The sequence below is a fragment of the Podarcis filfolensis genome (assembly GCF_964270895.1).
Source record: "Podarcis filfolensis genome assembly, chromosome: 3".
Lineage (NCBI taxonomy): Eukaryota > Metazoa > Chordata > Lepidosauria > Squamata > Lacertidae > Podarcis > Podarcis filfolensis.
The window spans coordinates 90,577,587-90,601,505 of NC_139606.1; the positions used below are offsets into that span (position 1 = coordinate 90,577,587).

Sequence of the window (23,919 nt, forward strand, 5' to 3'; positions counted from 1 at the left end):
CATTTCATTTATCAGGAGAATGGTTATAGCAGGAATTTGTAGAGTACCGCCTATGCCCACATTGCTAATGTGAAGCTCTTGGCAAGAGTAATGGAATTATTTTAGGACTTTAGGGTGGGGTTTGTGTGGTTTCAGTTTGATAAACAGCTTTTGTGAAAATGACAGACCACATTTTCTTTCTTTTTTTACACATCATAACAAAATTTCCGTAAGAGCAATAACACGATCTTGTTTATGGTGATTGTATGGAGCACATGTTTTCTAACAAACTAAAGGAAATGGAAACTGCGTTTGACTAATGAAACTTAAGGTTTGCAAAATAAGTTTGTTATTTACTGTACTTTAAATTAGATTGGGAGACTTCTGAAAAAATGCAATCACCATCTTGTTGAAACACAGAATGGAAACGGAAGCCCTGCAAATAATTAAACATTGTAATTCAGGATTAGCTTTGATTAACGAATGGCGTGCTAACCTCCAGAGCATTGGAATAGTATTCCATAATTGTTGCAATTTGTCATGTTTCAGCTGAAGATTATTTATCTCATTTCCTTACAATTGTCTACTCCTTGAGCTTTACAAATTGGATCAGCTGGTAACATGTTTACTAATTTCCCTTGGTGCTTGCTGCAGTTCTTAAATTCAACCTGTTTCCTCAGAATGAATTTTGGTTACAATAGCACCACCCCTCTTTTATCAAACAGTATGGTTTTCACATGGCCTAATCAGTATTCATTGAGTTGACGTGGTGGTTGAATTTTGCAGTGCATTGCCCTACCTGATGATAAAATCTAAATGAGAATTAGAAAACAGTCAAGGATGCCACCGGCAACACTGACCTCTGTCCCTCTTTCCTTCCCTCCCTCCTCTGATGCCCTCTCACACCTCTGCTTCCCAAAGGTTTTCACAGCTGTTTGTTGCAGCAGCCTCTGGCTATAAGCTCCACAGGCAAATGGTGCCTCTGGGGCTGACCAGGCTGTGCTGGTTGCCAGGAGCTGAGGCAGCCTCAGAGTAAGCAAGCAAGCAGGCGAGGGAACCCAGCCAGCCAGTCCGCCTGCCCTTGCTGTTGGGAATGGATAGACAAGCAGCGGCGGGGCTTCATGCTCCGGCACCGGGGACAGAGAGCAGGCAGGGGCGGGCTGGCACATGTCCCGGGGCGGGGTGCAGCGCCGGCAGGGCGCCCAGCGCGGGCGGGGGGCAGCCACGATGGAACCCCACTGGGATCGTGCTGCCGGGGGCGGTGCGCTCCCCCTGCCCCCCTCTTCCTCCGCCAGTGTAGACAAGTCCCAGGCCCCTGTGGGGCAGTGTGAGGAGGCATAAAAAAACAACAACCATAGTGTAAAACCAGTGCGATGGCAACAGGGGCAGTAGGGGAAGTAGGCTGAACATTTTTTTCTGGGTGTTCAGAGGAGAGATCTCGATTCTGAAACTAGGGAAGTGTAGCAGGATGGAGCAAGGGATGCTAACTGTTGGGAAGACTTTGCATTTCATGGTATGTGATGACATCTAGAAATGTGTAAAGGCACAGGACAAATATGACAAATTATTAGGAAGTGGTTTGTGTATGTTAGTTTCTCTAACTCAAGATGCATGTACATTTCCCCTGCTGGGCACAGTTTTCCAGGTCATTGATAAGGGATTCAAAAGTTATGTACATTATCTATCTCACTCAATTCTTATGCTCATTGTTACCAGACAACTGGATTTATAATCAGACTTGATATTCAACTAAGTTTTATGCAGAGTAGACCCATTGAAATTATTTAATATGACTAAATTAGGTCTATTAATTCCTATAGGTGTACTCTGTGTAAAACATACTTGAAAGCACCTCTGTGTTTTTTTGAGTCTCAATTTAAATCAGTTTTTCTGGTAGGAATAATTATAAATAAGCCACAACTTTTGAATCAATTACCCATTATGGATATGGGTGCAATAAAAGTGAACATACATGTAGCTAGAATTATAGGAATGTCTATATATAACCTGCATCTAACAAACCTTCTATTTATACTTCCCTCCCTTTCCCTTTTGTATATTAAACTAGGGTATTTTTTCAAGAGACTATTTTGTAAGTGCAGTGAAACATGACGAGGCATGCATTCCCTGGCCAAGATTTGTACAGTGTGTGTGTGTATTTTTATGAATAAACACCAGTAACTGAGCACGCCCAAGGCGTGCGTATGTTGGCTGGTGAATGTATATCCCGTTGTGTGTTATTGCTTGCTTTGTTAGTATTTTAAATTCATAAAGAAAGCCAGATACCATAAAGCAGATACTTCACTATTTTCCGAATAAAGTCTGGTCAGAAGAATTTAGTATTAAGAAAAGTACATGCTTTAGGAACAAATTTTATTTAATAACAGAATATTTTGCCAAAATGTGCCATGAGTCACATATGTAATATCACATATTTTTTCTCATGCTAGTATCAATCAGCATGTGTTTTACTTGAGATCAGAGCTTTCCAAACTGTGTGTTGTGACACTTTAGGGTGTCGGTGTGTTACACAAACTCTCGGAAAGGGGTTAATTTAAGCTCTGATTTGCTATTAAAACTGAATTACTGTGTTGCGAAATGATGCATGTCTAAAAAGTGTGTCACCAACATGAAAAGTCTGGAAAACTCTGCTTGAGATAACCAAAGAGTAACCACCGACTTCTTTTAAATGATTCTGTATTTCCTTGATGGAGTATTTATAAATATGTAAAATTTCTGAGGTGGATTATTTCTCCTAAATAAGGAATAATCACAGTAAACAGTCTCTCTCCTGCCTATTGTACATTGGATAATCACCACAGCAGAGCCTATGTGTCAGGCCAAAGACCCATCTAGTCCAGCATCTTGTTCTCACAGAAGCCAAACACACACAGCATTTTTAAACAGAGAAAAACAGTAATGCAAAACATCAAAAATAACTGCAAATGATTAAGCAAAAAGTAGGCAGTATAGAAAGGTGCTGTCTCTGCCATAATTTTCTCTTAATAAATATTAATTTAAAAAACAAACTTCTCAAACTTGCAACCACACCTTTCTCCTGGCTATCTGCAAAGACTATCCTTTGAGGTATGGGTGTGGCTTTAGGGAACAGCTCTGAGCATCCTCAGACTGCATTTCAAGGCAGCCTTTCTAGGCCAATACAGTGAAAGCTAGTTAGCCCTCATAATAACAGTTGGGGTGCAAGGTTTCATCCTGGGATTGCTTTGAAGGGCAGTCCAATCAATTACATGTTTTTTCTGCTTAGAAACATGTGGGAAGGACCTCTTTGCCATAGCTCTGATCAACCAGAAGGATGCTGCCAATTAATTGTGCAGCAAATTTTATTTAACGTTTTATTTTTTAAAAAAAATAAAAATAAAGCATTTATGGAACTGCAGGTGACTTCTGAAGGATTGCTCCTTCTAAGGTCATGCTTATTGTGACACATGGAAGTATCATCTTTTTTCAAAAAATAAAAAAGCTGTTCAGAACTGTTGTTTTAACGTCATATGAAAATTTCAATGCACATTTAAATTGATGATGTATTAATTGATAAAATGCTATATAATTAATTGACCTAAGATTTCTTTAATCAGATGATGGCCTCTTAGAGAAATACATTTTAGTCTCAGTTGTCTCCAAAATGATGCACAAATAATTTTGAATGCAAAGTGTTTTATTGCACTTGTCTCAATATAATGAAAAACAACATGGAATGACTCAAATAAATTTCTTTTATAGGGACATCAAACCAGACAACATCCTGATGGATATGAATGGACATATTCGGTTAGCAGATTTTGGTTCTTGTCTGAAACTGATGGAAGATGGAACGGTAAATAATAATAAAAACAAAGCTAAAATATAGTTTTAGTCACCTTCATTTCTGTCCCTAGTCTGCCACTACAATTTTTGATAATATATTTGATAATTTATCTGATATATTTCTTAATATATACGGTACCTCTGTAAAAATTGTAGTTTTATGGTAATGTAATTACACTTACAGCATAAAAAGGACACATTTTATCTGGGTGACTAATTGATTAGATTGATTCACTTTTCACCATTATTGTCCATTAATGTTTAAAGTAAATATTGTAATGGGGAGGAAATGTTTTATTAAAGACTTGTGTTGCCTGTAACATTACCATTGCCTGCTGTCAAGCTACTTCCTTTATTTTCATCTCCTTGGGCAAATCACCACATGAAAAGAATGATTGATCTTACCTGAAGCGTAGATTTGATAGGTTCTCCGTCGTGTGACAAGGGGCATAACCATTCGGGTCCTCAGTAACCGTATCAAATCAGAAATTTCTATATTCACACCAGTACAGAAACACACATAATATTATAGATCATTTTAGTAATAAAATTTATTGTCCCTTCAGGTTCAGTCTTCAGTGGCAGTTGGAACACCAGATTATATCTCTCCAGAAATCCTGCAAGCCATGGAAGATGGGAAAGGAAAGTACGGTCCTGAATGTGACTGGTGGTCCCTTGGTGTTTGCATGTATGAAATGCTTTATGGTGAAACACCCTTTTATGCAGAATCCCTGGTGGAGACATATGGAAAGATAATGAACCACAAAGTGAGTGGGGCAGTATTTGTGAACAGATGACCAGCAGTTCTGCTCAGTGCTTTATTGTCCTTAAGATGTTAACATTGATCGTTTATATTAGAGAATATATTAGCTTCAATAAACCATAGGCTTGGCTTTTAGCTGCTTCAATGCTTAGAGCAGGCATCCCCAACCTTCGGCCCTCCAGATGTTTTGGCCTACAACTCCCATGATCCCTAGCTAACAGGACCAGTGGTCAAGGATGATGGGAGTTGTAGTCCAAAACATCTGGAGGGCCGAAGGTTGGGGATGCCTGGCTTAGAGTACTGTCTTTCTTGACCTCAGATGTTCATGTTTTACTTTATAATGATATTTTTAGCTTGGACATAGTGGAAGTCCTGTAATCACTACATATGAATATATGTTGGCTGTGTAACATTATTGGAAAGTGACTGGATAATTCATTGAGTAATGGAGTGCTGTATGCTTGACAAAATTAACATATTTAACTGTAAAATGATTGCAGTAGAAATGAATTAAAGATACTACCACTGTTTTTCCTTTAAGAAGTCCAACTAGCCACTGAGGGTGCATTTATAAAAACATACGTTAGTGAGTGGACCATGTGTTGTTGTCTTGGTTCAATTATAAAGAAATTGCCACAGAAATATTAGGAAATATGGCACTGTTCTATTTATAACACTGAACTGTTTTGTTTTGTTTTGTTTTGTTTTGTTTTGTTTCACAGTATGATCCTAATTCTCTCATCTTTTTTTCTTTAAGGAGAGGTTTCAGTTTCCTGTCCAAATGACGGATGTGTCTGAAAACGCCAAGGACCTAATTCGAAGACTCATTTGTAGCAGAGAGCATAGACTTGGGCAGAATGGAATAGAAGACTTTAAAGGCCACCCATTTTTTTCCGGGATTGACTGGGATAACATTCGAAACTGCGAAGCACCTTACATCCCTGAAGTTAGCAGTCCAACAGATACATCAAATTTTGATGTAGATGATGATTGTTTAAAGAATTCTGTAAGTTACTCCGGAGCAACTTCTGCAAACTTTGATCTCCCAATCCCATTTTTTGGACTGAATACGCCCAAAATACAGCATTTATATTAGATTACTTTAGATTTCAAGAAGATACCTTACTGTTTTTATAGCCGAAAGAAGTACAAAATAAACCATAATTGAGGGGGTTTTCTGTTTGTTTTTTAAAATGTGTTTTTATGGTGTATTAGTTGCATGCTGACTTGCAAAGAAGACTTAAAATAACAATGAGTTTTTTAAAAAAGCTTGCCTGCCTTCCCAGCATATAGAATATATATGTTTTCATTTAAAAAATGTATACTTCATTTCACCATCTGGGTCCCAAAGCAGCTTACAAAATAAAAAAACAGAACATACAAAATATGAAACGTATATCAAACATTAGTAATTTAAACATCAGAGTCCCATTCTCTGGGGTTCCATTCCTCCTGGAATTAAAAAATTTAACAAGGCACCTGAAACTTAGCAGGTACTTGCCTGATTTCTGTTGGGAGGGAGTTCCATAAAGTTGGTCCCACTACTTGCCATTGACATGCAGTCTTTAGGCTGCTTTTTCGCAATCTACCTGTCTACTTTTGATTGCTGAGTGCTACCGGGAATGAGAAGCCCTGAGCTAGAAAGGGGACTGCAGTATCATAAAGGCCCAGGAAAGACAGCTGCATCAATTCTGTGGTGCTTTTTTCAGCTCATGGATGGTAACATTGCAACCACCAAGAATAGGGGAAAGGTTCTGTTCTTAATTTATATCCTAAGGCTATTTGCTGTTTGCCCTGGAAGAGTGCTCAGTTGATTCAGATGTAATATATCAGCTTTTGGAAACTAATGACATCAAATTTAACATGCTTTTATCCCACAGGAGACAATGCCCCCACCAACACATACTGCATTTTCTGGCCATCATCTGCCCTTTGTAGGATTCACATATACAAGTAGCTGGTGAGTAGAAGCCTTGGGTTTTCAAGAGACTTTGTATACTTTAATCTAGAAGAAGGCAAGTTTATCTTATTTACAGTTGTCACACAAAGTATGCATTCTAATGCAATGTTAATAACAGACATATTTCTCCTCCAAATGTAAACATGTAAAGTATTTCTGTTTCCTTTCTATTGCTTGAATGATGGCTGGATACAAATATGTATTGCTTTCTTTCTTCAGTGAAGTAGAAATAGTAGTTCGCTGGATCATAATGACACAACAAAATGTTCAGGCACAATTTATTTAGCTATGGGGAGAACTGATCATCTGATGACACCATACGGCTTGCACTCATAGGGCAGAGCCTACATAGTTCACTACATTATTTAGATGTACACATAAAATGTTTTTAACAGTGCAATCCTATACAGGACTGTAATGGTTATAGGGGTTGCTCGTGCGTAAGTTGCCGCCACTCCTGGCTAGGTTGCCTGGTTAAACCTTTTCTGTCTGGACAGCCCTTCACTTTGTGGCTGCTTCAGTCGCTAGCAGAATCCATCAGTGGGCGTTTCTTGAACCTCTTCCAGCAAAGAAGTTCTTTGACGCCAAGTCTACGCCTACTTTCCCTGCGCGGAAGTCTTCTGCGCAGGGAGGGTGTGGGCAGGGGAGGACCCGTGCTCTCCCCGCTGGTCTCCGGCGAGGAGTCCTGGAACCCTCTCGCCGATTCCCCCATCTGCCCCCCTTTCTCCCTGGTGTCACGCTGATTTCCTTCCCCAGCCGATGAGCTGCCTCTCTCCCTGCTGGGCCCTTCTCCAGCATCGCTTTGGAGCCTTGCCTCCGCCTCTAGCTCCGATGGCAGTTCCCTGACAAGGACTATTTCAGAAGTAAGCTCCATTAAATTCAGTGGAACTTTTTCTTGGGTCAGTGTGTGTCAGTTGTACCCAAGTTTAAGAATGTGATGTGTGTTTCAAGCAGTGTTTGCAAACACTGTACCATACAGGTGCATTCTTCAGGATGCCATGACTGGTGCAACTGCCTGTTGTGAATACATGGAGTGGCAAATCAAAGTTTGCCACTACATAATGTGTTAAATAGGCAGAACCTGTACCATTTTTTTAAAAAAATGTGTATGATGCCTGTATTTTAGAGTAATCTGCAAATGTTGCACGCAGTTTTTTAAAAAATGAATTAAATTATCGTAATGTGATAAAATAGTTGAACTGCTGGAATAATGAGTAAGTTGGCTTTTTCATGTTTCTATCTTCGCAGTGTCCTTTCAGACCGCAGTAGTCTAAGATATGCAGCTGGGCAACGGGCTATGGATCTCGATGCCAACGTTCAAAGGACACTTGAGGATACCTTAGCAACAGAAGCATATGAGAGGCGAATAAAGCGCCTGGAGCAGGAAAAACTTGAACTTAGCAGAAAACTACAAGGTATTCCTATAAGAAGGATCTTTAATCATTTACTTGAATTAAATTCATTTAATATATTCATTGGATAAAATGAATATATTACCCATATATAACATGAGTAATAACTTACCAAGTTTGCCATAGTCACGGCTTAGTAAAAATGACCACTGGAAGCCAATTGAAGAACTAGGACTCCTCTTATGATTTTTCAAAAATATCTATAAATGGCTTAGGGAAAAGGGACTTAGGCAATCGCAACCACCATTGAACACAATGTGTTTTGACTATGCATGATTTGGGCTTTGCATGCTATCCCTGGAACGTAACCCCGTTTGGTTGGGAGTGTCCTATATAGAGGAGAAAAGGACTTGCCACCTAAACTTGTGAAACTCCAAGAGAGGGAGGAAAGTGAAAAAAGAAAAGGAGACATTAGCAGAAACCTTAATATGTATCATAATAAAGTGACAAAGGATTTGAAGAATTAATTGCATCATTTGTTTTGCTGGACGTAAGGAACCATGATTTCACATTAAATAGGCATAAACAGTACTTGTTTTATACATTCAGTGCAAATGCTGTTACTTGGTCTTATTTTTACTTCAGGTTGTCCATCCTTTGTTCCTGTAACATGGGAACATCTGGATAGTTTCATGCACATGCTCCTAATGTTCTTGATCACTCAAGGGGAATAGGGCTGTTTTCTTACTCTCAAAAAAAGGGGGAAGTCCAAGCTATCTTGAGTGAGGAAAATGTTTATTGATCCATTAAAGATCCTTTTTCTTCACTGCATGTGAAACAGATGATATGTGATTTTGACAGCTACCAGGCCATAGACACTGCCTAGGGTATTCCTTGGGCAGTATTTTATGTGAGGTCTCAAGGTCCAGTAACTCCTATATGGTCAGTAACTGGACTGAAACTTGTGGATGCAGTCTCTCACAAGTGTCCCTTTCCCTCCCTTTCTTTTTTAAAAAAGAGTCCACGCAAACAATCCAGGCCCTGCATTATTCAACTGTAGATGGTCCATTAACAGCAAGCAAAGATTTAGAAATTAAAAGCCTAAAAGAAGAAATCGAAAAATTAAGAAAACAGGTGACTGGTAAGTCCTAGCTATTTGACATTTTAACTGATCACTAGTTCCGTTTCTGCTTTTTATGTTCCATTTAATATTTATCAGAAAATAAGGAGCAAACAATACTTGTCTACACAAACATCCACGTTTACATTATCGATTAGTCTACACAATGGAGTGAGGTGTGGTTCATTTGGAATGCTGTGTGCAGTCTGGTGTCCCCTTCACAAAAAGGGTCTCGGAGATACGATTTCAAATTGGATTCTGAATCTGGCTTGTTTGGAAGCCATGGTCCATGTTTCCATGTAGTGGGAATCTATGGTTTAACTGCAGCTACCAGATTCGTGTCACCGCTAGCATGAAGAGAGGAGCGAAGTGGCAGTGAAGGGGCTCCATGTGCTTTTATGCAGCCCATGCGAATCCTGGCTTGTTAAGACAGGATACAGTTGTGTGACTGCCTGCAGCTAATGGTTTCAGTAACATTTTTCTGAGGCAGATATTTGGCCTATGCTCACTTTATGATTTTGCTTGCATAAGCAGTTCAGTGACCAGTTTGCCCTGACTCATAGGCCTACATGAGTACACAGTAGCACTTCTTCCATCTGTGCCTGGCAGCAGGGAGACTGTTCAACATTCCAGAAAGGTTTTTCTGATTACCTTTGTAAACACAAGGAGGGTAGCCATAAAAATTGGGAGCTTGCCAGCCTTTATAAGTGGAGTTTGGTATTTATTCACATTTGCACATATAGAATTAAATAATTCATCCCCATCATCACAGCGGCTGTTGTCCTTGGAGATTGAACTCTGCCTTTTCAGTTAATATTGGCTCTTGATATTTTAGACATAATGAGTTTGTGATCACAATTCTGATTGTAATCGTACTTGCTTGCTAGAAACAAAGTTTTAAATAAATAGTGTATCAACTAAACTCATGGTTTTCTTGGCATTTTGAGTGGGACTGTGGTTTGGCTGTGGAGTTGGAATTAAATTGGAAGATAAGATCATTCTATTTGAGGGGTTTTTTTATTTAAAAAATCCTAAAATATAGCTGTTTTTTCATGAACACAGCTGTACAGGAATGTATTTTCTGTCCAAAACAACTGTAGATGGAAAAACTACACTGAATAACTCTGGCATCCCAACTTTGTTAGGGTATGCATGGAAGAGTTTATGATCTGATTTGGTTTCTTGTATAAATCACTTATTCAAGTATGAATGCTGAAGTGAAATTTATGGCTGGTATATTGTTATATAGAGTAGCTTACTTGTTCCTCAAAAATGTGCTGAAAGTGGGATCAAATTCAATGTTGTATTTATAAATTGAGATGGGTTGTCTGATAATGAAATTAGTTCTTCCAGTTGTTGATGATCTCAGTGACATGTTTGAATTAAATTGTGTAGTATTTTCCAAATTATACTGAACATTGGTGGGGGAACTATATCAGACTGAGAGATGGATTGGAACATCCCCAACCTTCCAGGGCCCACATACCAGCGGTGGGTGGGGCAAAAATAAATAGGGCTTGAAAAAATGCATGTACCTGACTTGTTCGCATGCAGCATAGTGAGGCCTTGGGGAGGAGCAAAGCACTTGCGTGCATTCAACCATAGTTCATTTTAAACTATGGATTAATGTTGTGGCTGAAGCAGATCTCTCAATTCCTGCATGGATTTTTCTCACCCAAATTTTAAGTCAAAGCTTCAATTTTATTTGTATTACATTAAAAAAAAATCTTCTATATATTTCCAGCTGGTGATGCAGCTGTGAAAAGCACAAAGTTAAAGTGTTAGCATTGGTAAATGGGTTTCCATTGCATGAGAAAAAGGACAACAGAATATTTTTATAAATTCACAAACAGCAGATACTTGGAGAACTGGATAATTCCATGAAAATGTCACCTTACAGACTCCTTTTTCATTTTCATATCACTTTAAGGATAATTTCCCAAGCAACAGTTTTTCAAAATGGTATTTTACATGTGAGTAAAATAGCCTGAAGTGTGACATGTATTCAACACTTGCCTATGAAACATATATATTACCACAGATGAAAAAAAAAATCCATAATTTAAGATAAAATACTTATCCAAGTTATGCTTTCTGATCAGAAGGTCGGTGGTTCGAATCCCCGTGAGGGGGTGAGCTCCCGTTGTTCGGTCCCTGCTTCTGCCAACCTAGCAGTTTGAAAGCACGTCAAAGTGCAAGTAGATAAATAGGTACCGCTCTGGCGGGAAGGTAAACGGCGTTTCCGTGCACTGCTCTGGTTCGCCAGAAGCAGCTTAGTCATGCTGGCCACATGACCCGGAAGCTGTACACTGGCTCCCTCAGCTAATAAAGCGAGATGAGCGCCGCAACACCAGAGTCGTCCGCGACTGGACCTAATGGTCAGGGGTCCCTTTACCTTTACCTTTCCCTTTCCCTTTAAAAAGAAAGCATTTAAACTATCTGTGGCATATTACTTGATTATTTTTATAGGGCAGATCAAGGCAGCTAGCAAACAGTTTAATGTTTATCAGAGTAAATATTATGTGCTGTGCCTAATGTTGTATATATGTAAAGAAGCTTACAAATGTTACATTGGTCACTAAAGAATTACCCATACTGTAAAATAAGCAAAATACATTTTTTTGTATCTGTAAGGATATTGGAGTATAAAAAGGTGTTACAAAACCACTCTTTTTTTTTCCTTTCCATTTTCCAGTGTTATTTCTCCTGTTACTGATCTGTTCTCAGATTGCATCTCTTATTGTGGGGCCCCAGAGTGTGGTTCAGAGTCATTTAATCTTATGCTTGTACAGATCAGAAACAAGACATTGGATCCTACAGTGGGTCCTGGGAATCCTTCACAGGCAGCCTGATGCTGTGCATATTTGTTCAGAGCTTAGTTCTACTGTGTTCAGTTTACTCCTGAAGAGTATATAGGACTGGCAACCTACTAAGACTCACCAGGATGCTGTGGTGGTCATGGTTTGAGAACCGTTGTTATATAGTGATACAGCTGCTTTTGTGTAGAACTACAGCTGTTAACCTAGAACAGGAAGACTGAATGGGAAATAGCTTATCACTAGATAATAGACCCTGAATCTGGATTTGAATTTTGTTTCTTTATTGAATGCCTGCTTAAGAACACTTCTAGTGAAAATAAGAGTTGAAGTGTTTCACATTGGAGTTCTGCTCAGCAGTAATCTTAGTAAATTATGGCATTTTTCTCTTCCCATCATTCCAAACAATGATAGCCTAGCATATGCTTTTAGTTTTTGAGGTCGAAGTTATAATATTTAGTTATCTAAGTTACATAGGAGAAAATTCTGAGGAATCTTTAATATAGTGAAAAAATGTAAGGGAAAGAGTGGGCAAGAGAGCAAAGTAATTTACACGTGAAAGAGAGATTTATTTTGGCTCTCTTTAACAGTATATCAATTTCGTGTGCTGGTGACTTCAGCAGAGAGTTAATCATTTCTGCCATTCTGTCGTTTAAGCTTTCTCAACTTATTAAAAGGAGAGTTGAGAATTTATGCAGCACTAGCTGTGTGTACAATTTCTGCTCTTTCAGAACCATGTTGGTGAAAAAGATTAAGTCAGTGTTGGGGTTCTAGACTAGAGAAAGCTGGTTGCAAACTTAAGTCTGATTGAAATAATTTTGGATGGATTGGGTAGATTTCTTTATGACATTTTGTGACATAGCTGAGATATTTTAAATGCATTTTTAAAATGCATATTTGCTTTTAAGGTGGTTTAAGGGGTTTTCTTTGAATAAAAGGTTTCAGGAATATGTTTCTTCAGTAGTGGCAGATGCAATAAACCTAACAGAACATGCAAACACAAATAATAGAATCTTAGAGCTGGAAGGGTCGTCTAGTCCAACCCCCGCAATGGTGTTAGCATTAGAAATAAAGAAAGCTATCTGAATCTAATGTGAATATGATCGACAATATATTGCCTTTAGTAATTCAATATTTTTGGTAGTTTTGTTTAAAAACACACACAAAAATACAGAACATCTTGCTGTTTGATTTGTAATGTCATGGCATTGCATGTTGTGATTATACATCATAAAATTGTATACTATTTCTGGCAATCAGCTAAAGTTGAAAATTTAAACAGTGAAGGGTTTTTTTAAAAATCTGATCTTAAAATTACTATGCTGAACCTGGAGTTCCATTTCCTTGGAATTAAGATATGTTGAAACAGTTAGACTTTGTCCCTGAGAGCAGAGTGTTGTTGTACTTCTGGCTGGTTCAGTGCTTCTGTCTGTCATGGTTGTGGCTACATACAGCAGATTTATTTCTGGTTGTGTGTTCTTTTCTGTATTGGGTTCCTCTCTGGGGTTAGCACATATGGATTATTCAAGTCCAAGTGAGATGTGTGGCCATGTTTTCTTGTTTCTGTCTTCCTGTCCCTTTCCATTAAAAAGACAAAACCTTCCAGACAGCGACTTCTTAATACTTTTTCTTTCTCATTACAGAAATAATTAGCTTTGACATTATACATAGTACAATTCAGGGAACATTTAGAAATGCAGAGTAAGACATTATTCTATGTGGTTGTTGCTTCTTTTTTTCTTATTTCTCATCAACAAAAGAAATTTGGGGATGGGAGTTGAATATGGTCAGTCTGCTGTGCATGATCACAAAACATTGATAGCTATCTGTCAACTTGATAGAACAAGGATGATGCTGGTAAAGCGGTGGTAAAGGAAGTTGTGTGTGGCACCATCTACTCTCTAGAACTTGCTGTTCATTAAAATTAGACAGGCACTTTCACCGTTTTCAGGGCTTGTTTCAGCAAGTCTACCCTGACATGTAATTCTATTATTTATATCTGTTTTAATGTGCTTAACTTTTTAAAGGCTGCCCTGAAAGTTCAATAAAATGCTAGGAATGAACAGGTTAAGACAGAGGTTGAGAGCAACCAACTGTCACGATATTCTGTTGCCTACCTAGGCAAATTTTCACACTAGCTCACTGTTTTCTATCCATCAACAAGCAAATTAGTAACATCAGTATAGGAAAGTGGACCTTAAAGAAACTCTGGTTTTGATATGTGCAAATGTTCAGATACATAACTGAATGTGGAGCCTCATCAGCAACTTATTTTACAGAAGGGACAGTTCGAAACAGAGACGGAAGTTGTCCCTAGAGCTAGGAAGCCCTGTTGCTATAAATAACACCCCACACACATCTCTCTTGCTTTGTAGTTGGCAACTAATTGTTCAACGGGTACTCCTCAGAGGGCTGGATTTAGCCTTGGGGTCTTAATTGGCTATTCACTATTGTATAGCAGTTAGTATTATATTTTACCCTGTGATGTTTAACAATAATTTTCTTTCCTAGATTCTGGACGACTGGAGCAGCAGCTTGAAGAGGCCAGTTCTGCAAGGCGAGAATTAGAAGATGCTTCCAGACACATCAAAACATTTGAGAAGCAAATCAAAGCACTAAAGCAAGAAAGGGATGATCTTAATAAGGTAAAAATGATTTCATCTGTGCTTTTGCTCTAGTGCCAGGAGAACCTCTTCCCATGGCAGTCCTGGTTCTATTCTTGCCAGAGGACAGGTTGCTGTGGGTCTGATAGAGCCACCCCATAAATGAGTACATCTAACCAAATCAACAGAAGTACAGCACGATGAGTGATAGGAAATTTGCTTTGGGTCAAAGGTGCAGGTATTCCATCTTCAGTTTAGTTAGTTGGTATAAGGGCCCCGTTAATGAGTGGCAGGGTGTTTCACCTGATTGAATTAGGAAGCGGTAGAGCTTGTGATCTGGCACATCCATGATCTTCGTAGCCCAGAGCAAAGAAGACAAGGCTATATTAATTTCCATGACAAAAGAGGGTGGTGGCTGATCCTGCCAATATAATCTGTCTTTGAGAGTCAGTTTTTCCGAACTAGCAGTTAAAGACAAGATAGAGACTAAGATAGGAGTGTGGGGAACATAATGAAAGTGAGCTAGTGATGGAAAAGTTTGACTTTGGCCATAGCTACATATAATTAGCTGAATTATAACCAATCATAACCAATTCAAATTTGGTTATGAAGTTCCAATGAATGCTAGCATTTTTGTGGAACCTTTTTTTGCTTGTTAAAACACTTGTTAAAGATTCTGTACAGAATCTGTTGTTTGGGGATGGGAAGTGGGCAACTGATACTTGTTTATTTTAATTCTGCAACCCATCTAGTGGCAGAATTCTAAAATTCATGGCTATTTTATCTTTTGCTTTTGACTGCAGGAACTAATTGAGTCTAGTGAAAGATTAAAGGCCCAAACCAAAGAGCTGAAAGATGCACACAGCCAACGGAAACTGGCTATGCAGGAATTCTCTGAGATGAATGAGCGTCTTACTGACTTGCATTCACAAAAACAGAAACTTACTCGTCAAGTCAGAGATAAGGAAGAAGAGATGGAAGTGGTGATGCAAAAAGTAGAAAGCTTGAGGCAAGACCTACGCAGAACAGACAGAATGAAAAAGGAAGTAAGTCACTTTTGGGATAGTAACTACAAGGAAGTTTGACCAAAATAAAGCCTATTTCCCAGTGAATTTTGTTGACATGGAATAATAGTTGACAAATAATTTACTTTTGCTATTTGTTTGTAATTCTCTGCAGTAGCTTCAGTATATTTTCAAAGTGTTTCATTTTTTCAGTCTGGCTTTATAAAGTCTGGAAGATTTTTTTAAAAATTGAGTATCTCAGTATAAATTTGCAGGCTAGGTAACATTAATGGAGGGAAGATGAAGGGTTGCAATCAATATAGAGCTAAGTAGCACTTTGCATGAGCAGAATGACTTCTGCTTGTGTAACAAGACTTCTCTCTCTGCTTCCCCCTCCCATGCCCCCTAAATTTCTTCCGGGTTTTTCCCAAACCTCCAGAGCAGATGTGGTCATGGTGTTGGGGGGCGGGGGGCGGGGGGGGGATGTCTTGTTGCACAAGCAGAGGTTATTTCGCTTACACATTTATTTAATGGAATGCCGCCAATATCATTGAATAAGCTGATGATAATGTATCAGTGCTTTTTATTTCATTTTGTGAAAAAAAATACAGAATAAAGTCAGGTATCAGGAATCCATTTTATCTCTTGTGAATAGATTTTAAATACAATATTCGCTTACAATTTTTAGAGTGCAATCCTATACATGTTTACTTATATGTAAGCCTTATTGAGTTCAGTGAGACTTGTACCCAGGTAAATGTGTATAGGATTGCAGCGTAAGTGTCTGATTATATGTATTTACATTATATAATCTGTTTTACTATTTATTATTAATATTTAATTATTGATGTATGTAAATGAATTAGCCATGCTTTTGTATGTAATGGCAAAACGATGATTATTTAATAACAGAGAATAGAAGTATTTGCAGCTCTGAGTGAAGACTGCTAGACAACACAGCTGCATTGTAAGATGACTGCTTTCCAGAAGTTGGAGGCTAAAAATAGGAATGAATAATACACTGCAGTCGCTTACCTACTTACCTGAGTAAGCTTCATTGAACTTAGTGGGAGTTCAGTGAGTAGACATGTATAGAACTGTTAGTGTACAATTCTAAGCACCCTTATTCCAGCTGATGTCAGCGGGACTTACTGAAAGTCAGTGTGGTTTGGGAAGTTCATTGCCCTTGGCTTCTGCCTAACCATCCGAAACGGGTCACAGTTGAGGACAGACTACTAAGATACATGAGTTCTTTTTCTGTGCATTATAAAAGAAACCAACGTTCAAAACAGTGGTTATGATTTTAAAAAAAATATTTTTGTAGCTGGAAGTTCATGCTGAAGCTGCAGCTGCTGAGGCATCCAAGGACAGGAAATTGCGTGAGCGAAGTGAGCAGTACTCTAAGCAGCTGGAAAATGAGTTAGAAGGACTAAAGGTCAGTCTTTGTTAACTTCATCATTTTAAAATGGAATAGCCACATATTAGATCTGATAGATCACTGTCAGACACAGAATAAAGAGGAATTCAAGTTAGTAGTGTATATTATTGTATCTAGTTATGGAGGGAAAAACAAAAACTTTTGAATGCTTGCTTCAATTTACTTCCAGCACAGTAGTACAAACTCTTTTTCCTCAATTACCTCATTTACATGTAAGATGAAAAGTAAGAGAATCCCAAGAAATGTTACTAGTTTGTCTTTTCTAATGCAGAGGTTCCCAGATGTAACTAGAATAGTCTGCATTTAGAGACTAATAGAAAGCAAGGGATTTCTGAATGTTATGAGCCATTTTCCAGTGGCTCGAACAGGGGATTTTGTTGGGAACTTTGTCTTGCTAGGGGATGGCAAGATGAGGTGGACCATGGACATGATAATTTCTGAGTGTCCTCTCTGACATTGCAGATTCCATGCTTCTCTTTGGTATTTATGGGAACTGTAGTCAATGAAATAGGCCAGATAACAACTAGAGTGCAGATTGCGACTGTCTCTCTCCAAAGGTGGCTGAAGAGAGGTTAGAGCATATACATACAACATGGCAGTGCAGGCAGCAGAGAATGCTTATTTTGCTGCCTCTGCTGCATCCTCAGAGAGCCGCACAGCAGAGCTGTCATTAACACCTGTCTTATCAGGCCTGTTATAACCTATTTGGCAAGCAAAATCAGTCACCTTCACTGTCTTGATGCCATTATTACGCTGTCCCCATTGAGGCATCCTGTGCCATACCTAGGTCAGTTTTGTGGGATCAATTTCAGTTGATGCAGCTTGATGACGTGGACAAGGAAGTTGCATCTACACAACTGATGACATGCCCACTCTACCCATACCATTCATGGCTAATTAAAGCTAGCCTAGGGGGCTGTAGGTGACAGTACCATTACATGAAGTCATGATGACTGCACTTGATGAGGCAGTAGTCTGCCTCTCCTAAGAAAGACTGTTCTGGTCCTAGTGGTTTATAATAATTACCCGCTGGCCACAAATAAACCTTTTTTGGGTGAATGTGCTTTGGAGGGTTGCAACATGGTGATTGCAGACATAGTTGGATAATAATGATTTATCTGGATCCATTTCAGTCTTGAGTTCAGGCCTCATTGGGGGACTGAATGGGCTTTCATTGCCATTTTTATCAAAAAAGGGACAAGCAGAGTGCAACCTTGCTCCTTCCACGTATCACCTTTGTGACACCATTGACTGTGGATGGATCAACTGTGTTGGATTTATATCAGTGCCCCTGTGTTTCAGTGGTCCTGTTCCTATCTGCAGGGTCAATTCCAAAAAGTAGCATTAGAGGGGGATGCGTCTCAAGTTCCTTGCTTTGGGGTCCCACAGGACATAATTCTGTCCCCAATGCTATTTAACATCTATATGAAGCTATTGAGAGTAGGCCTTGTTTGGAGTGAACTGTCATCCGTAACACCTGAATTGGGAGTGGCCATGCATGCCGAGAACTGATGCCTGGACACAGTGGCTAGATAAGGGCCAATGAAACGAACCCTGTTAAGCAGGAGACCCTGTGGGTGAGAGGTTCTTGTGTCTGGGAGACAGACCAGTTTCCTGACTGGATGAGGCTACACTCACTCTGAAAGAGTAGGGAGACCCAAGTAGTAGTCATGGCTTGGAGCACCTTTTACCAGCTTTGGCTCATATGCCATCTACAGCCATTTATATATTGTCAGGCAGAAAAGCATATCCTGAAGTAGAATTGTGCTTTTAAATATAAGAAATTCAGTGTAATGTTTTTTAAAAAAATGTTAGTGTTTTCAATATGTACTTGAACAGAATGCTGAAATGACAGGAGACGATTAAGGCTTCACTCATATGCATGCTTTCCTTAAGAGTATGACCCATTAAATGCTGTGGGGCTCACTTCTGAGTATATATGCATAGGTTTTCACTGCAATAGTGTTAAAGCCCACGGATTCATGTTACGTTTAGGCAATTCATTACTTGACACAGTATAGGGTGTCTTTGCTGGCTGTTACTTTAGTTTGACATTGATTTCAAAACAACTTGGATATTGATGTAAAAATGTAATTTCAGGTAGTTGCACGTTCACTTAAATGTGTCCCCCCCCCCACTAGATTGAGGTATTTCTAAGCTCATACTTTCATAGTTCTGCTATGAAGACTAATCATGGAAGCTAATTATGAGATGTCCCCTTTTTTTAATAGCAAAAACAAATTGGTCGCTCCCCAGGGGTGAGCAGCACAGAACATCAACAAGAGATCACGAAATTAAAATCTGACTTGGAGAAGAAAAGCGTTTTTTATGAAGAAGAGATATCTAAACGAGAACTAATACACTGTAATGAAATAAAAAATTTGAAGAAGGAACTGCGTGATGCAGAAAGCCAACAACTTGCTCTCAAAAAAGAGATCCTAATCTTGAAAGACAAGTTAGAAAAGACAAGGAGAGAAAGGTATGCATAACCCAGTTTTTTTGCTGCTTGATTACATGTCCATTTGCAAAACCCAATGTCTGTGCATGAATCTCTGCAAGATTTTTGCAAAACCGATGCCACTGTGGCAAATCAAATACAATAGTTACATTCAAGATATGTGGTACTTCACCATACTTACACTGACTGTATGTACATGTTCAACTTTGTTTAACTTTGAGGCAACAAAAAGTCTATTTTAGATTCTGAAGCGTACCTAACCTGCAATTTTAAGCAAACCTGGTAGAAACTATTTCCAACTAAACATTAGGAGGAATAAGTAAATGATAAGTAATTAAAACTGGTGGCTTGAGCATAAGCTTTATATTAGAGTGGCAGTACTATTTTGATGGATGGTGTTCATAAACAATCTCCATCGTTTGTCCTTCACGTGTTGCAGCAAGCAAGTTTTGATGTATTTTAGTCACATCTGCATAATGTACATGGAATCATCTCATTACATTCTCACAATGACACTGTGAGATGGTTGAAGCTGACATGTCACTCATTGTATCACATGACTGAAAAGTTGGAGTTGAAAACAGATTTCCCTGGGCACTGTACTTGCTGGTTCTTCAGTGATGCACTGCACAGAAACATTTATGTAGGTGTCTTCATTCATATAAGACTGTATGTTTACTCTGTACACGTGTTGTTACTCAGTATACATGTTTGTCCATGATCGCTGGTGCCTGTTCTCTGTTTGAGCTCAGATTGCTTTAATTTTCGGTGAAATAATAACACAGTCCATGTATTCCCACCCATCTCAACATATCAAAATCCACTGGAATGATACAGAGCTTGCTTTATGAGGCAGTTGGATAAGGGAAACTTGAGAAAGTAAAGAACCCACCTCATTAAGTATATAGTTTCCCATTGACCTGCAGCACAATCTGCTTCAGAAAGTGAGAAAATTGGTGGAGGTGAGGAGGTGAGCAGCACTTTACTTCTTTTTCAGATCAAGAGAAATGCAGGTTAGAATTGAGAAGCCAGGTAGAATCTTGCATTTTGCCCTTTTGAGTGATTCATTTCACATGGTGAGAATTCTTAAAATGCCTGGCCTCTTTGTTCAAACTCTGTATACTGGAGTTATGAACATTGACACAACCAGGAGGTCCCAAAGTTGTAAATCTGCTTTGTTGTTTTGCTTTGCTCTTTCTCTCCCCTACCCCTCTCAAATGCATTGCTTGTCTTTGACGTGAACAAGTAATATGTCAGAGTTAAGGTACTGCTTATATCTGCTAGCACAAGAAGTGTCACTTAAGGTGTCCCGAGGCTTTTCTGCTCCAGACTTCATCCAGTGCTAACATTCGTCATCAATCCACTCTAGACACAAGCCTTCTTTATCTGTTCTGACAGGATGATTTGTTTTCTCTCTCCACCATGGTAGAAAGAAGTGGCAGTGAGAATGCCCCTCAATTGTATTTATCAGTAACAAACTTTATTTACTAGCTCATAAAATGTTCAAGTATCTTATAATTGTATGCTACCATTGCCTCACATTAACAGGAGATTCCCGGGTTTTAAAAGGTGTAGCCCATACGTGATCAGAAGGACAAAAATAAAGATCAGTGCAGTACCCAAGCAGGAAACTAAATATAATGATAAGCTGCAACTTTATGTGTGTCACTTGCTCTCAGGACACAGTAAAAAGATTACGTAAGATGGTACTGGCAAGCAGACGTGTGTTTTCCTTTTTCTGTGAATGAAAGTAAGAAACTTGCAGGATAGCTGCCCCCTTTTCAGGAAAATATGGTGCACTGCCATGCAATTTTCTTTTGTGAGGTTTTGAAGATACTATTAACATAGTAAGCTACCCACCCACCTGGCCTGAGTTTTATCATTCTTTTCTTCCTTTGACTTTTTTTGGGGAGACATTTGTGAGAGCTGTTGCTAAAAGCATCAACTGAGCCCTTTCCTGTTGATCTAATTGTAGCTTTGCAAATAGTTTAAGGGCTGTAGCTTGCTTTCAAAAACTAGATGAGGCTGCTACATTAACAGCCACACAACTTTCCCCTGGTTCAGCTGCTAGCATTCCCCTATGTTACACAGGTTCCTTCTGTCATTTCATAAAAATGTTTGGTGTATGGTTGGGTCAGTAGAGCGGACTTGAGAGTTGAAACAATTGGCTCATCCTTTCCCACTTCCAGATGTAGCAAGGTATGAGTAGACATTTGTGATGGGCTATGTCAGGGAACTGTCATCTGAGACGAAGGAGGTGAAAGGGCTCATGGAGGGTGAGAGAGACCACTCAGCGGAGGAGGGGACCAGCAGGGGGAGAAGTGGAGTTACAAGGGAAAGTGAGTCGGAGGGAGAGCTCAGAGATACTTCAAGCGGGAACAGTGGAGAGGTTTCAGGACCTCCCGTAGGCACACCCACTCCTCGGCGGAAACTGTCACGCCGAGAGTCCAGAAGGCGCGTTTCCGTCAAGGAGCTTTTATGCTGGAAGAAGTTCCGTAAACGCCCACTGTCCGATTCAACGAGCGATTGATGGAGCCATGCTTAAGGAGCTCCATCACAGACAGAGGTTTGGGAACTTAGCCAAGCTCTGAGGGATCAGGATTTTACGCACAAGCAGCTCACCATCCCATCACAGCAATCGGACAGTCCCTGAAAGCAGCTTGTGCAGAGAGGCATCATGAGCAACCCAGCTGGAGCCGGAGGAGCAGCAGGAGCTGGAGAAGGTCCAACTCTGGAAGAAAGGTGCAGAGTTTTGGAACTCCAGCTAGCAATGCAAACGGCGAGGCTAGAAGAAAGGAGGGCGCAGGATGCAGAAAAGGCAAAAGGCGCTACACTAGCAAGAAAGATGCCAGGAATGGTGCAGAAGTTTGGGGGGGACCCCAGGAACTACCAAGCCTTTAGGACAGAGATGCAGTATGCTCTTGAACTGCAGTTTAACGACTTTCCCGATGAGGCATCGCGAGTGGCGTTTGTGATTGGCCATCTCGAAGGGGGGGCGAGAGACTGGGTCCGGCCCCTGATGGCAGGGAATAGTGACATGCTGAAGGACGCGAGGAAGTTTTTTCGCGCCATGGATTTGATGTTTTCCAGCGAGATTGAACAGGGACTGGTGCGCAGACAATTGATGGCTTGCAAACAGGGGAGCCGATCGGTTCGTGAGTACTGGACTGAGTTTACAATGTTGATACATAAATTGGGGTGGGACCTATCGGCGGAACCCATTCAAATGCTCTTTGAAGAGGGGCTTTCTTCGGCGGTGAAAGACGAACTTTCCCGGGCGCCCAGGGCGGAGTCTATGGACCAGCTGACCAAATCAGCGTTGACCATTGGAGCGCGCCAGGAGGCAAGAGCCTTGGAGAAGCGGGAGGGGAAAGGAGAGCGTTGGAGGGATTTCCGCATTCCAGAGATTCCAGAACCCAGTTTCCCGCCCGGAGAGCCGATGGAAGTTGGAACAGCGCGCGCGCGCGCAGTTTCAAATCTCAGCGAAAGGGAAGCAGATAAACTACCACCGCATAGAGACTTTGACTGCCAAATTAACCTGGTCCCTGGGGCCCAGCTCCCCGTGGGCAAGCTGTACGCCATGTCAGACAGGGAAATGCAGGAGTTGAGGGAGTTTATTGACAAAAACCTGAAGAGAGGTTTCATCAGAGAGTCCAGAGCGGTGGGGGGCAGCCCAGTGTTTTTTGTGGACAAAAAAAACACGGATAAACCGAGATTGATCGTGGACTACCGGCGGCTAAATGCCGTGTCAGAACCAGTGACTTTCCCCATGCCCAGAATTGATGACATTTTGACCAGGGTGAGGAAGGGAAAGATATTCACGAAACTGGACCTGAGAGGAGCGTACAACCTGATACGAATAAAGAAGGGGGATGAATGGAAGACAACGATGTTCACCCCCCTAGGGGCTTTCGAATATCTCGTTATGCCCTTTGGATTACAAGCAGGCTCCGCCTGTTTTCAATCGCTCATGAACCATGTACTGGGACCTTTGCTCTACAAGAATTGCGTGGCCTTTCTCGATGACGTGCTGATATATTCAGAGAATGAGGAGCAGCATGTAAAGGATGTCAGGGAAGTGCTGAGCCGGCTGCAAGCAAACCAGTTGTGGGTGAAATTGGAGAAGTGTCAGTTCCACGCCAAGGAGGTGGAATTCCTGGGGTACCGCCTATCAGACAAGGGATTAGCCATGGATCCAAGCAAGGTACAGGCGGTGCTGGAATGGAAGACACCAAAAACGAAAAAAGATGTGCAAAGGTTCTTAGGGTTTGGGAACTTTTACCGTAAATTCATCAAGAACTTTGCCCACTTAACGGCTCCCATCACGGACTGTCTGAGCAGCAAGAAGAAATTCGTTTGGACGGCGGAGGCGGAGCACGCTTTTGAGGAATTGAAAAAGGCATTCGCTTCGGAAGAACAGCTCCTGCATGTGGATTTACAAAAACCCATGAGAGTGGAAACTGATGCCTCAGACCGCGCGGTGGGGGCGGTGCTGCTTCAGCCAGGGAGCAATAAGTCGGAATGGAGACCGTGTGCCTTCTTTTCGCGTAAGCTGAACAAATCCGAGAGGAACTACACGGTATATGACCGAGAACTACTCG

General features: G+C 40.3%; 1 protein-coding gene across 6 annotated transcripts in view; it reads left to right on the plus strand.

Moving 5' to 3' along the window:
- CDC42BPA (CDC42 binding protein kinase alpha) overlaps window positions 1-23,919 on the plus strand; it is a 154,569-nt gene that overhangs the window by 66,160 nt on the left and 64,490 nt on the right. For all 6 annotated transcript variants that reach the window (XM_083604445.1, XM_083604446.1, XM_083604447.1 and 3 more), the window contains exons 6-15: window positions 3,721-3,814; window positions 4,371-4,571; window positions 5,325-5,573; window positions 6,448-6,527; window positions 7,776-7,942; window positions 8,898-9,020; window positions 14,327-14,460; window positions 15,222-15,464; window positions 16,747-16,857; window positions 19,092-19,339. In XM_083604445.1, the coding sequence (XP_083460571.1) occupies window positions 3,721-3,814; window positions 4,371-4,571; window positions 5,325-5,573; window positions 6,448-6,527; window positions 7,776-7,942; window positions 8,898-9,020; window positions 14,327-14,460; window positions 15,222-15,464; window positions 16,747-16,857; window positions 19,092-19,339 (1,650 nt within the window). The remainder of the gene's footprint in view (window positions 1-3,720; window positions 3,815-4,370; window positions 4,572-5,324; window positions 5,574-6,447; window positions 6,528-7,775; window positions 7,943-8,897; window positions 9,021-14,326; window positions 14,461-15,221; window positions 15,465-16,746; window positions 16,858-19,091; window positions 19,340-23,919) is intronic.